The sequence below is a fragment of the Prunus avium genome, chromosome 5 (genome assembly GCF_965620075.1).
Source record: "Prunus avium chromosome 5, drPruAviu1.hap1.1, whole genome shotgun sequence".
In the NCBI taxonomy this organism is placed as follows: Eukaryota; Viridiplantae; Streptophyta; class Magnoliopsida; order Rosales; family Rosaceae; genus Prunus; species Prunus avium.
The window spans coordinates 14,614,230-14,629,679 of record NC_142288.1 but is presented as its reverse complement, the minus strand read 5'-3'; the positions used below and the strand labels follow the sequence as shown (position 1 = coordinate 14,629,679).

The 15,450-nt window shown below is 39.5% G+C and overlaps 2 protein-coding genes across 2 annotated transcripts; both read left to right on the top strand.

The window, feature by feature from the left end:
- Window positions 1-114: 114 nt before the first annotated feature.
- Window positions 115-3,710, top strand: LOC110758093 (protein FAR1-RELATED SEQUENCE 5-like). The gene is made up of 2 exons (XM_021959887.2): window positions 115-2,771; window positions 3,227-3,710. Exons 1-2 carry the CDS (start codon window positions 645-647, stop codon window positions 3,389-3,391), a joined length of 2,292 nt encoding a protein of 763 aa, XP_021815579.2. The 5' UTR covers window positions 115-644; the 3' UTR covers window positions 3,392-3,710.
- A 642-nt stretch (window positions 3,711-4,352) lies between these two features.
- On the top strand, window positions 4,353-6,341 carry LOC110758037 (cyclin-dependent kinase B2-2). Its single transcript, XM_021959820.2, has 8 exons — window positions 4,353-4,673; window positions 4,869-5,010; window positions 5,100-5,161; window positions 5,251-5,362; window positions 5,463-5,556; window positions 5,653-5,722; window positions 5,826-5,964; window positions 6,068-6,341. The coding sequence occupies exons 1-8, from the start codon at window positions 4,438-4,440 to the stop codon at window positions 6,158-6,160; spliced, it is 948 nt and encodes a 315-aa protein (XP_021815512.2). The 5' UTR covers window positions 4,353-4,437; the 3' UTR covers window positions 6,161-6,341.
- The last annotated feature ends 9,109 nt before the right edge of the window (window positions 6,342-15,450 follow it).

Here is a 15,450-nt window from a genome sequence, read left to right as displayed (position 1 = left end):
AAAAAGTAAAATGGATTTCTTCTCCCGAATAAGCCCTTACTGTTTAGTGGCCATAAGAGACTACTAAGGAACGTCGCGTAACATCAGATCACTGCCACTCCATAAGAAGAAGAAAGTTCCCTCTTCCTCTGTGACACCCAAAAGTGTTCTCCCCAAAACCAAACTGAAATCCCTCAAACCCCCAAAATTCCCTCCCCTCCCATCGCTCTCAACTCTCAAAACAGTAAACTGAACTCAACCAAAACTGCAAAGTTCTTTACTTTCTTTTCTCTCACATTGCCTCCAAAAATGGAAAACCCTAAACCAGGAAGTTGAACTTCAACTGCGTCGTTTTGGTCTTCCGAAGCTCGCCTGCAACTGCAAATTTCCATACCCTGTTGCTTAGTTAAGCTCTCTCTCTCTCTCTCTCTCTCTCTCACTACGGTCAGTTCTCTCTCTCTTAATTTCTGCCAGTGCCACTACCCCAGTAGAGTAGTGGTAGTAAACTGGGTTTTAATTTTGGTGTATAGTGCAGTGCAGCCATAAACCCCACCTTAATGCTTAATCCTTCTGGCCGTGCCAATATAAATTGAAAATATCCAAATCAATGGAGAAGTTAGAGACTATATATATAATCATGAATTTCATATAAATTATAATCAGTCATGGACTTTGAGCCTCTGAATATTGAGAACGAAGCGGTGGAGTTTGACATGGGTGGTTCGGGCGAAGATGACGCCACTGCCCTTGACTTAGAACACCCAGATGATAGCTATGATATTTTCGATGATGATTTAGTCCAATCCTCTAATTCTACTAGGTCTCGTGATGATTTTGCTAGTGGAGACCCCAATCTTGAACCCTATGAGGGCATGGAATTCGATTCCGAACAGGCCTCACGCATTTTCTATAATTCTTATGCACGGCGGATTGGTTTCAGCACCCGGGTCAGCGTGTACCAGCGGTCTCGTCGAGATGGCTCCATCATATGCCGCCAAGTAGTGTGTTCCCGTGAAGGGTTTCGCCGTGACGGAGGTGAAAATAGGTCCAAGCGGCAGCGTACAGTCACTAGAGTTGGTTGTAAAGCACAGATGACTGTGAAGAAACAGAGTTCAGGAAGATGGGCTGTTTCGAAACTAGTTAAGGAACATAATCATGAGCTTGTGCCTCCAGATAAGGTGCATTGTCTTCGTTCACATAGGCATGTCTCTGGTCCTGCTCGAAGCCTGATTGATACCCTTCAAGCGGCTGGTATGGGTCCTAGTGGTGTGATGTCTGTGCTGATCAAAGAATCAGGTGGAATTAATAATGTTGGTTTCACAAAAGTCGATTGCCAGAATTATATGAGTAGCAGCAGGCAGAGAACTCTGGGGAGTGGGGGTCAGTTTGTTTTTGACTATTTGAAGCGAATGCAGTCTGAAGATCCTGGCTTCTATTTTGCCGTCCAGGGTGATTTTGAGAACTTAACAGGAAACATTTTCTGGGCTGATTCAAATTCAAGAATGAATTATGACTACTTTGGAGACGCTGTTACATTTGACACAACATATAGGACAAACCGATACCGGGTCCCATTTGCCCCATTTACTGGGTGGAATCATCACGGGCAACCTGTTTTATTTGGATGTGCATTACTCCTTAATGAGTCGGAGTCCTCATTTGTTTGGCTATTTCAGACTTGGCTAGCTGCAATGTCTACCCGCCATCCTGTCTCAATCACAACAGACCAGGATAGAATCATTCGGGCAGCTGTCGGGCAAGTATTCCCTGGAACTCGCCACCGATTTTGTAAATGGAATGTGTTGAGGGAAGCTCAGGAGAAATTGTCCGACATATATCACTCACACCCCACATTTGAAGCCGAGTTTCAGAGGTGCATCAATATGACAGAGACAATTGATGAATTTGAGTCATGTTGGGAGTCCCTTCTTCAAAGGTATGATATTGGGGATAATGAGTGGCTTCAGTCCATGTATGATGCTCGCCAGCAATGGGTGCCAGTTTTCCTTCGGGATACATTTTTTGGGGAGATGTCTGTAACCCAAGGAAGTGATAATATAAACTCATATTTTGATGGCTATATAAATGCATCAACTAATATTCAGGTGCTAATAAAGCAGTACGAAAAAGCTATTGCCACTCGCCATGAAAAGGAAGTAAAGGCAGATTATGATACAATGAACATCTCTCCAATTCTAAGGACTCCATCTCCAATGGAAAAACAAGCTGCAAAACTTTATACAAGGATAGTGTTCATGAAATTCCAAGAGGAATTAGTCGAGACACTAGCTTATCCTGCAACTATGGTTGATGATACAGGATCAGAAACTGTGTATCGGGTAGCAAAATTTGGGGAAGATCACAAAGTTTACTTTGTTAGGTTCAATGTTTTTGAGAAGAAATCTAGTTGTAGCTGCCAAATGTTTGAGTTTTCAGGTATTATATGCAGGCACATATTAGCTGTTTTCAGAGTAACTAATGTTCTTACACTTCCAAATCACTATATATTGAAACGTTGGACCAAAAGTGCCAAAAGTGGAGTTGTATGGGATGAGCACACTCTTGGGTTGCCAAATGATTCCCAAGACTCCTCTGCTGCTCGGTATGACAATCTACGCAGGGAAGCTATCAAATATGTAGAAGAAGGAGCAGAATCCGTGCGTGTTTATACTGTGGCAATGGACGCTCTTCATGAGGCTGCTAGCGAGGTTACTGCTGCAAAGAAGCATGGTCTTGGGGTTGTACAGAGTACTTCAATTAATTGCAGCCAGCAGCTTCAGTCTTGTCCTGTGGTGAGCTTTGTTTGGCCTCTGAAATTGTAACATTTTGTTGTATGTTTCCAATACATAATTGTGTACTTCTGCCACAAAATCTGAAAAGACGTTCTAGAGATCAGATAGGGTTTTAATTCATATCAAATTAAAATGAGCTAGGAAATCAGATTTTCAGTTTCTAAAGCATAGATTCTGCTATTTGGTTTTCTTGTATAGATTTTGGCTTTGGTTTTTGTTTTAGATTTTAGAAAAGTATACTCAATCCATGGATTAGTAATACTAAATGATATTTTGAGAGGAATTTGGGGAAAGAAGGCTGAAAGGACTTGAAAATTGTCCCAACTCCAGAATTCTTGTTCAGAGTTTCCTCCTCTTGTTCTTTCATGCCTTTGATTCTGTTAGTTGCTTTCTTCTAGCTTCACGCCTAGATGTCTGTTATAACTAATTACTGTTCCTTCATTTCATTTTTGTAGGATCAGGATAAGAAAATTAAGGAATTGGCAGCTGAGTTGGACATTGCAAGTCAGCAGTGTGAAGCATATCGAGCCAAGCTACTTGCCATTTTGAAGGATATGGAAGAACAGAAGTTAAAGATATCAGTGAACGTTCGGAATGTAAGGCTAAATCTAAGAAGTTAGAACCTGCCCACCCTTTTCATGTATACCACCAAAACAAGTGGAAGAGGGAGTTGGCTGGGTTGGCTTTCTTTCATCGTCACACGCATGCTTAGTTACCGGGTAGTGGTTAGAAAAGGGATTTTTGGATTTTTTCTTTCATCCCCATAGTGTAGGCCGGTTGTAATGTAAATTATTCAGAGTTGTAGTTAGATGTAACTGTAGTATAATAGTGTTCATGTAGTGGATGGAGAAATCAAATAACTTTTGATGTTTCCCCCTTGTATATAAAGGTTTTGTATGAATAACTTTGATGTTCTGTTCTCTCTCTCTTTTTTCTTAATGGAGCTTTTAGCAATTAGTTTTTCTTCCTTTTGCCAACATTGAGGAGAAATTATAGAATACTACGGTAGTATGACCATGTGATACATCTTGTTCACGTGTTATAATATGGGTAGATGATATGGCCGTACTAGATGTATCACGTGTTTGTACTACCGCAGTATCCTATAATCTCTCAACATTGAGGGAGTTCAATCCAACAGTCCAATAATAATTATGCACTAGATTGGGCTATTAAGGACCTCCTCATTATAATCCGTAATTATAGCCTCCCTGCAACATTGAATAGGACATTTTAGAATGTAAAACTGAAAACCTGAAATCAAGCATGCAGTGCAGAGAAGAATTGGAGATATTCTTTTGTTTCTATTATAGGCTGTCAAATTGGGCCTTATGGGGATGGTAAGCCCAAATATTTCATTTTGGTTTTTCTTTGGACTCTTTAGGCCTAAATGATTTAGCTGAACAAGAATTGGTCCAAATATAGAAACGAGGCGCGGGGTTTTATGGAAAAGGCAAAAAATAAAAGGGGGCAAACGGTGGCTTGGAGAATTTGAATTTCAAAAAGAGTTGCCGTTGCGGCAAAGATAAAAAATTCCCCTAACTACCCTTAACGGTTATATAAATCGGACGCTCACGCTCTTAAGCACGTTGTCACTTGAAAACTGAAATCAGAAAGAGAGAGAGGAGAGAGAGAGAGAGAGAGAGAGAGAGAGAAATTGAGAGAAATGGAGTCGAAGGCAGCGAATACAACAACAGTGTCGGCGATGGATGCGTTCGAGAAGCTTGAGAAGGTGGGAGAAGGAACGTACGGGAAGGTTTACAGAGCGAGGGAGAAGGCGACTGGGAAGATCGTGGCCCTCAAGAAGACTCGTCTCCATGAGGACGAGGAAGGCGTCCCTCCCACCACTCTCCGTGAGGTCTCCATTTTGCGCATGCTCTCCAGAGACCCCCACATCGTCAGGTTGCTTACTTGCCCTTTCTTTTCTTCCTTTAATTCTACAACTAGGGTTTGATTTCTTTTTTAGGAATTTCAATTAATCTGATGGAGATGAGTTTTTCAATCTTTGGTGTTCTTCTTGTCTATAATTTATTGCGTTTGTTAATCAACTGTCTATCAATTAACGAAACCCTAAAACCCACTATGCCAATGGCATAGGTTGATGGATGTGAAACAAGGGCAGAACAAGGAAGGCAAGACTGTGCTTTACTTGGTGTTTGAGTACATGGACACCGATCTTAAGAAGTACATCCGCACCTTCCGTCAATCTGGAGAATACATACCTTCTCCCATTGTTAAGGTTGGTTTCGAATTCTGCTTCCCCAAATTATTTGTTCCTTATCAACTTAATCACAAATGTAAATAGAATTGTGATTTCTGATGATGCAGAGCCTGATGTACCAACTTTGTAAAGGTGTTGCCTTTTGCCATGGTCATGGAATCTTACACAGGTAACCCATTTCTTTCTCTTTTTATTTGTTAAGTTCTTATTGAATTTCCTTTTTAATTGGTTCATTTTATTTTACTGCATATTATGCAGGGATCTTAAGCCTCACAATCTCCTTATGGACCGCAAGACAATGATGCTTAAAATTGCTGATCTTGGACTAGCTCGAGCCTTTACTGTACCACTCAGGAAGTATACTCATGAGGTACTGGATGCTTTCTCATTTTCTGTGTGAGCAGTATTTTGTTCCAAGTTATCTTGATGCTTTGACAGTAGCCAATGAATTTGTGCAATTTCTGTTGCAGATATTGACCCTGTGGTATAGGGCTCCTGAAGTCCTTCTGGGAGCTACACATTACTCAACTGCAGTGGATATCTGGTCTGTTGGCTGTATATTTGGTACTGATCCGTTTCCTACAGTGTGTTTGAACTTCAATATAATTGAATTTTACAATTGTGTCATTGGTTTAACATTATATTCTATCTGATTTATAGCTGAACTTGTCACAAAGCAAGCACTCTTCCCTGGGGATTCTGAACTGCAGCAGCTCCTACATATATTCAGGTTCACCAATATGGCTTCCAGTTCTTTCTTATAAAAAAAGATGTTCCATCTACTTTCTTCCTTGTCATTTGGACTAATTGGTCTTTATGAATTTTTCCTGTAGGTTGTTAGGTACTCCAAATGAAGAAGTGTGGCCAGGTGTAAGCAAACTCATGAACTGGCATGAATACCCCCAGTGGAGCCCTCAAAGTTTGTCCAAGGCTGTTCTCAATTTGGATGTGATGGGGTTGGATTTGTTATTGGTATGTCAGTTTTGCTCTACTCAAAATGGTTGGAACTTTTTTATATGGTACCATGTTATTCTGCATTGTAAGTAATACCTGCTGTAAATGTTTATGCTTGCAGCAAATGTTGCAATATGAGCCTGCAAAACGCATTTCAGCAAAGAAGGCTATGGAACACCCTTACTTTGATGATCTGAACAAGGCTTCTCTTTGATGAAGCAAATGTGGATCGGGATGGCTTCATTTGGATCCTCATGGCTAGATATTCTGAAGTAGTGGATTTTATTTGCTTTCCTCAAGCATATTTGCAGTTGTGTTAAATCTTAGGATCGATCAGCAAATGTGGATTGCTCAACTTTGCATTTAATTCAGAAATCTGATTAGGAGACTGGAAATTGTCTGTGTATTGTTTACAATTTCACAAATTGCCTACGGTCGTAATATTCTATTCGGTTGATGTAAAATTTTGCTTCAATTGGGTGGGTGGGGGGAGATGGATGTTTTGTAGCTGTTTTACACTTGGGCCACAAGCCACATGAAGGCAGCGGACCAAACGTAAGTCCACAGAATGATAACTGAGTTGCCATGTTATGAAGGGCATACCTAATGTCATCGCAGGTGGCAGTGCAATCTGAAGCAGAAGAATAAACAGATTAATTGGATCACTAAACCCTAAACCAAATTTTAGCCCCAACCAAGATGCATGGAAGCTAGCTTATGTTGCATGGACACTCCACTAAGCCCAAGTGTCGGGGTGTCAACTCAAACTCAAGGACAAGTGTGTTCATTCAATTATAATTCATATAAAATTAATAAACTACATTTGAATTTCACTATGTAGTATTGTGAAATTTGAGTATGAACATAAATATCTTGTTTTAAAAATACATATAAGTATTATTATAAATTATTATTTTTTAATCGCCGTGTCCATGTTTCCTAGTTTTTTGAGATTTACCGTTCCCCCATGTCTTCGTGTCGCATATTCGTGTCTGTGCAATGGCCTATAAGAAGGCAGGGGCAATATAACGAACAATTAAGATGCCAACAACTAGAGATTTATGCATCCCTCCTCACCCTCAAACCTAAAAGAACGATGTGAATTTAGTCAAAACTGAAAAATAGGTATGAGAAACCACAGATGCAGTCTAAAATCAATCTTTTAGTTGATGCTGAGTAAACAATAGATACAAACATTTTATGCAAGTATTCTACAATGAACACATTGATCAGTGCAAATTGTATTTCATTTTGTACCATTCTAGCTTATGATTTGGTAATGTTTTTGAGTTAAACTTGTGCTTTTAACCTCTTTTGTGTTTTTCATTCAGTTCATTGAACTTTAGGTATCAATGGTGACTGTAACATCCCGACCCAAATTTAAGTATTCGTTTAATTTAATTAATTTAATAAATTATGAAATTACAATTTTGCCCTCGGGGATAGGGTTTTTTTGGCCATTTTTTAATCTGAAACGATTTTGGGGAAATCAATGGTATTATGGTATACATTGCGTCGATACGCGTTCGTAGACACGTAGTGAGCTCAAATCGGAGTTGAAACGAAGAAGTTATAATCTACGGAAGCCTAGTGGCATAATCGTAAATATTTCAAAGTGGGTTTTTTTAAAATCTGAATTTCTCCTCTCTCTCTCTCTCTCTCTCTCTCTCTCTCTCTCTCTCTCCTTGTCACGCCCCAAATTTTCAACAACAAAAATTTGCGAGTTTAAACAGAACAACCAACAATCGGGACGTGAAGTTCGGAACCTTCAACGAAAGTACCTAGAAATTTAAAATTTTCTTTCTTGATACTGCACCACCGTTCCGAACCACAATGTCAATAATGACTCAACTCTCCGGAGTCGAATATTACATTACAAACTTGCATAATAAAATGAATAATCATTAAATTACAAAATTTGCTCCTCAGAACTCATTTCACACATCGGAAGTCTAACACTCACTAACACTCTCACACCACACTTTGCACTCTGTGGAACCACCAATGAGCCTCCTGCTCCTCACCTTAATTCTCCTGCTCCTGGTCTCTACCACCTGCAGGATTTTCCCCTACACCATCGAATAGTGCACCGGGTTCATCACAGAACAACCCGGTAAGCTTTCTAAAGCTTGTGTGAGTAAACCACATCCAGAGTATAATACGTCAATTTACACATAATATACAAACACATGCACTTTCATCAGCACACCACAATCCTTGTATAACCAAGGTAATCATAATAATCAATATCATCACAATCACAATTCTTTTATTTTAATTAAAGAACCGTTTCGATCACCACCTGTGACCACACCAAAACTCTTTTATTTCAAAGTAGTTTTAACACGTCATTTATTTGACACATAGAAGAGAGAATACTATGAACCTCTAATCTATAACACTACAAAACTCCAAAGTAGTGTTCACTCATGATTACACTCCAGTCATGAGTACTAGATGGCGCCAGACTAGAGCTCTAACTGTTCTTGGGTCTTGCTCCCTAGGGTAATTTATCCCTCATTATTTGCCACGAGAATGCCCACCTGACAAACTCAGAAGGGATTCAAGGTATTCTCACCTAAATCCATCAACACCAAAACACCAACACCGAAACATATGTTATATGGTTCAACATATGTTATATGGTTCAACACCATACATCCACAACATATGTTATATGGTTCAACACCAAAATCTCCAATAAAAAATAATCAATTCAAACCAAAATAGGTTTCACTTACCTCATGAACCGTTGGTGAACAAGTTCATGTGCTTTAAATCAATTAAACATTTTACAAAATCACAAACAACATATTAATTATAGCCATTAAGATTATCCGGGGTCACATTATAATAAATATAATAATTCGTGATTTTACTCACGATTAGGATGGTTTTACTCACATCTCGTCCAAGCTGCGTCTTCAACAACTTAACGAATCCTCAATCCCAAACCTCAACGACCAACTCAAACTCCAACAGTACCTAAGCAAAGTACATAGCTCAACTTAGCACAAAACTCCAAAATCCAAGATTTCGTATCTAATGATGAAAATGCCCTTTGGACCAATCGGGGTCCAAAGTTATCAAATCTCATCCAACCAACTCCAAAACAGTGATGTACGTGTTGTTGACGTCGAATCATGACCAATGACACCCATTGTCCAAAAGGTCGTTATTTGGGTCCCGTAGGTCCCACATGTCTAACCGACACCCCAAAAATCCGCCTTAGGCCCACAACCTCAGATTCCAAATCCGATCGCACCCATGGACTCTAAATAGTCTCGGCATCACCTTGCGACAATTTGGGCCCAATCCAACGGTCGGATAATTCTATATCGCACGATCGAATGGCGATCGCTCGCCTTAACTTCGAAACATAATAACTTAAGATCGGGACGTCCGGTCATCAATCTGTCTGAACCTACAGACTCCTAACAACACCAGCTACAACATAATTAAAATTGGACACAATCCAACGGTCTGATCATCTCCGATCAATGGTCCAGATTTGTCAGGCTCCGATCGTCGACTAAATGACAGAATCTCAACACTTTAAACATACCACTATGTTCAGTAACTCCAGGACTATAATCTGTCTCTAAAACCCTAACTCAGAATCCCCACCACGCACCGCCACCGCCGGTGGTGGTTCGGGTACTATTCCGGTGACAGACCAACTCTAGAATCGCCGATCAAGACCTACGCCAAAATGTTCGTAATACTGAGTAGAACAGCTTTAATTCTTACCTCAAGGTCCGATTCGAAGTGTAAGGGGCTCAAACCGCAGGTTGAAGTCGTTGACTTCACTAGTGACGAACCAACTGCACGGCGTCACGGTGCCTTCACTACACCTTCGATGGCTCTGATTCTTCTTGGGTTATGCTCACGAGATAGTAGGATTTTGATCTGTGTGAGTGGTGTCGATCACCCCCACCGTAAACCGCAGGAAATCGCCTCACCGACGAGCTCTCAAACCTTCGGGCACAATTGCAAATTCTGAAATCCCAACAGTGTCCATCTGTAATTTATAGACAAAGTCTCTGTTTGCAATTAAGTCCCTAAAACTTCAAACGAGCATAACTTCTTCGTTTCAACTTGGATTCACGAACCGTTTGCGCCTACGCGTTCGTGAGATCAAGCTCGATTTTCTAATTCAAAAATCATAATTTTCTCAATTCAATTTCCTGAACGTCCTTTGAAAAATCATAAACTTAATCGTAAGGGTATTTTGTCCCAATTTGAGATTAAGCCACTTAATTCCAATATTTTTACATCAAACCAAATTCACAAAACATCCAATAGTCACACAACTTAATAATATTTTCCACCAAAAATAATAAGACCAAACATTATTTTTTGAGGTCATTACACACACACACACTCTCTCTCTCTCTCTCTCTCTCTCTCGCTCTCTCTCTCTCTCTCTCTCTCTCTCTCTCTCTCTCTCTCTCTCTCCCGACCACCAATTTCTTCGATCTAGGTATGCTTTTTCATCCTCTTAGTGTGTTCTAGCTAATGGTTGGGTTGGGTTGATTAGGATCGATTTTTGAGTTTTGGAACTCGATTTATCGCTTAAGTTTGGCTGGTTTTCGACTCATGATTCCGGCAAGTTCCGGTCACTTTTTGGCCTTAGTCCAAAAACAAAAGTTGTTTCACTTGTTGTCCTGATCAAGTAGGTATAGCTATTGATGGGTGTTTCGAGAATTTTTCCGGTCGCCGAAATTTCTCAAGACACCAACACGCTGCTAGTGCGTGTGGCGGCGCGTGGGTACTGTTTGGGTGACCCATTTGGTCCTAAAATGATCCCCTTGTCACCCCGAGCACGATGATATACTCGGATTTGAATTTGGTTACCATTTGACTGTCGATCGGATTACGCATATTAGGCGTTAATCTGTGTTCGATATGTTCGGACCGTTGGATTGACTTCATTTCAAAATATGTTGATCTAGATACCTCTAGGATTGTGTAGGAATTCGCGGATCATGAATAGATGTCCCGGATGCTTTGATTCAATGATTCAAAATTAGGTTAAATGGTAACCGTCTGATCGTGCGATCGCGAGTGATCTGACCGTTCGATTCGGATCAAACTTGCAGAACATGTATAATAAACCTTGTTGAACCCATAGGAACTTTCGGATCGGAAATCGGAGGTTGTGGGCCCTACGAGCCCGGTTGACCAAGTTTGGGCAGTTTGACCCCTCGTTTGACCGTGAGTCTTCCGCGGTAGTTTCTTCCTTCGAGAAGTACTAGAACGATCTTATAAACGAGGCTTGATTGTTATGTGAGTTATTTTGATTATGTTGGGATTCTGAGATTATTTTATAGTATTTTATGGTATTCTTGGATATTATTTTGGTATTTGAAGTTTATGCAATATTGGAAGTTATGGGATATATGAATATGAGATACTTGATTGATGGGTTGTGAAAGTGAGTCTTGAGACTCGGCTTTGCTTGTTAGGAAATGAGTGGACGTTTGTTTTTAAGTGTACTTTGTTCTACTAATATGGAATTTCTTGCATAATGAGCTTTGATTGAAAATTGATTTAATATGGCTTAATGAGGATATGGGATCTCTAAGGGTTATTATTTATCATTATTTAATATTATTATGATTATTATTAAAGTATATGGATTGGGTGATATCGGGTTATTTACGAAAGTCTATTATTTTAATTGTGGAATATAGTATTTTATGGAAATTAAGTGTAAACAAGTTTTGATTACTATTTGAATTATTTTTGGGTCTTTATAGAATATATGCTTGAGAGTTTATTTTCTATACTATGAATAAATATTTGGGAAAATTGAATTAAGGAAGGATATTATTTTTATAATGTTTATATAAGAGTTATAAACCTCACCATCATATGTACCTTCCCTAGTCACTATACCCACACGTGGTGTTGGACTTTCCGGCATGTGGGCTTCCTTGGTTACTGATTATGGAATTGATGGATACTTAGAAAATTGTGGATATGGTTTGGGTATGTCGAAACCCGAGCACCCTTGACGTGGTTTTACCGTAGACCCTTGCGGGGTAGTCTGAGCGCATAGGACTTGTCACAGGCGCATGAGTATTGAGGATTCTACTATGCATGTTGGTGAGCCCAGTCCCCCGATTGGACGGCTCGTCCCTGGCCACATGATTGTTGAGGATTCCTTCGTGTGGTTCAGCCAAACGATTCCCGCGTTAGATTGTTTTCCCCGGTACATGATGTGTACTATCATATATACCTCCCGTTGGATACTAATACTTGGAAACAGTGGACATGGATACTTGGATACATGGAAATGGATAGCTGGGTAATCTGCGCGCGTAGGACTTGTCACAGGCGCATGAATATTGAGAATTCTGCTATGCGTGCTGGTTAGCCCAGTCCCTCGGATGGACGACTTGTCTCTGGCCACATGGTTGTTGAGGATTCCTCCATATGGTCTAGTCAAACGATCTCCGAATTGGATTGTCTTCCCCTGGTACATGATGATGGTGTGAGATGTGTAGTTTTATATATATATATATATATATATGGATTCGTTTTCGGTTGAAATTCTTGAACTGGTGTTTTGTGAGGATCTGCACAGATATGAACGTATGATTTATAGTTTGGAAAGTGTTGTTCGGCAACATATGCCTTGGATAGGGTATGGTTGCAGGAAAGAACTGATAGGAAAAGAACTTGTAAAGTGTTCAGTGTGTGCCTTGTCGAATTTGATGTTGTAAATGAATCTAAATTTAATCGTTGGTATTGCTTTAAATAATTGTATATTATCTGAATTGTGATTGTTGATTTAAGAACTACGTGTGACTTGATCCCTCACAAAGGGATACGTAGGTAGCCTGGGGTTTAATCTAGGTGCAGCTGCAAAATAAACTGTTTGAGTTGTGCTTGTATATTGTTCAAAGTGTGGAAATGAATTTTGGAAGAAGAAAGGTCTTCTCTAATTACTTTTACGATAAGTGTTATGGGTGTATGGATTTACAATGAGTTCTACAGCAAGAACGTTTTAGAAAATATTTGGTTATGAGGCCGAGGGCCTGTTTGTTTGTTGTGTATAACATACCTTTTGCATGATGAAGTTTGGTGATTATTAAACTGCATTTTTGACAGGTTGAAAATTTTGGTTAAGTCCGTTTTTCATGAGAGACTCTGCTGAAATTTTGGCAGAAAGTCTTGTCCCTCATTAGTAAGTGAGCCCGGCATTAGATTATGTCGGAAATATCACAGGATTCGTCACAGATTCTGAGGAATTCGGGGCGGGTCATGTCAGTGACTTTGGAGAGAAAAAGATATAAAAAGGTGCAAAAACGTGCAACCTGAAGACTGACTGGCGCACTCAATCAGTTCTCAATGGAAATACAACTTTTTGGTGGAATTTTTGTGCAATGCCAATTGGAGAGTGAAGCTAAGACATTGAATATGCCTCTGTAATTTTTCTAGAATTTTTGGAGCAATATTTCAAGACAAGGCGGCTTAAGGTGAAATTCGGAAGCATCTGCGTTACTGTGGAAAAAATGATATTTAAAGGCCTTTCTGATTTTTCCTTGAGATGGGCTACATATGGTTGGAAAGATAACACAAAAATCTTGAAGCTCCATATTTTTCCATAATTTTATGAATGGAGGAACAAGCCAAAAAAGTGCCTACAAGAAGACTGTAGTGCATTCATTGTCAAACAGGGCCAACAGCTGTGCAATCAAGGCGTATCAAACTTTTCAATGGATTTCATGGAGAATTGGCTACATGGCCTTAGTCCATTGGAAAGATCCTTTTTTGGGCTTCAATTTAGTGTGGTAAAGGTCTTCATTTGTAGTTGGGAAGCCCAAGTTGTGATGCTCATAAAGTTGCTTGGTCATGCATGACCTATGCATGAGCTAATAATTTTTGGTGAGAAAGTTAGGTAAAGTTGGCGAAGTGGGTGTTGTAAGTAGAGGCAATACTCAAATCATATTTTTCCTTCCCTTATGCCTATAAATAGTGAGGTTCTCTAAGCTTACAAACACACCCCAAGGGGGGGGGGGGGGGGAACTCTCAAACATATCTCTAGAGCTCCTCTCCCTTCTCTCCCTCAAATTCTCTCAGTCGTTTACTTTTAAGTTCTCAATTGTTGTAATAAAACCCTTTTGCTAGAATTTCCTTAATATTTTTCTTAGTTGTACTTTATTTTTCATTGTCATGTAATTTCTTATTCTTAAGTTTTCAAGTTTGATTAGTTTCCAAGTTTCAATTACGGTTCTCGGTCTTATTTAGTATGCTTATAAGTTAATATGCTTGTTTGAATGATTGATCACCATCAAAACTTGTATGCTAGCTATCTTGGTTGGAATTAAGAGTAGACACCATATGCCTTAATTCGAATTGAACTATGAATAGGAATAGTATGTATGGACATTTGACAACAGGAATTAGATACATGCTTCATTGTTTAAATCATTCTTCTATGCTTAATGGATTTCTAATGCTTAATTTAGGTTCGACAACAAATGATGTAATTAGGGAATTAGGAATACAAGGTTAGGACTAGACACCATGGCTTAATCATACTTTAGCTAGAATCAATCTGTGAATCTGAATTGAACTTGTTCACTTATTTGCTTGAGTGTGTTCTTTTCTTTCTTTCTTATTTTATGTTCTTTTGTTTTGTGTAGGGAATCAAATTGAATCGATCTGTCATCAATCCTCATGGGATCAACCTCGCACTTACATATGCTATACTACCCAACGGGTCGTGCACTTGCGAGGTCGATCCCACGAGGTCCAATTCTCCTCATGCTGACATTCCTGAGGTAAGTATAGAGTATTTGATTAATACTAACAATAATTATGACATTGTTGAGAGTAGTGTGTATCAATTACCACCAAGGAGTAATCGTGGAAAGCCACCAGATAGATATTCACCACAACTTGAGACAAAGATAAAGTATCCTATTGTTCATTATATGTCTACTCACAGATTATCTGAAGCTTGTCAAGCATTTGTAAATCAAATGTCTATGGTGGCTATTCCCAGTAAAGTGCAGGATGCGTTAACTGATTCAAAATGGGCCAGTGATATGACTAAAGAGATGCAAGCTCTTGAGAACAATCAAACCTGGGAATTGGTGCAATTGCTAGAAAGGAAGAAACCAGTTGGTTGTAAATGGGTTTATACCATTAAACATAAACCGTATGGTTCTATTGACAGGTATAAAGCTAGACTTGTGGCCCGTGGTTTTACCCAGACTTATGGTATTGATTATCAGGAGACATTTGCACCAGTGACTAAGATCAATACTATTCGGGTTTTATTATCTCTAGCTGCAAACTTTGACTGGCCATTGCAGCAATATGATATGAAACATGCCTTTTTTCATGGGGACTTAAAGGAGGAAGTCTACATGTCATTGCCGCCAAGTTACAATCCTAATGATGCTCGTCTTATGTGTGAATTGAAGAAGGCGATGTATGGATTGAAGTAGTCTCCGAGAGCTTGGTTTGATCGATTCCGTCTTGCCA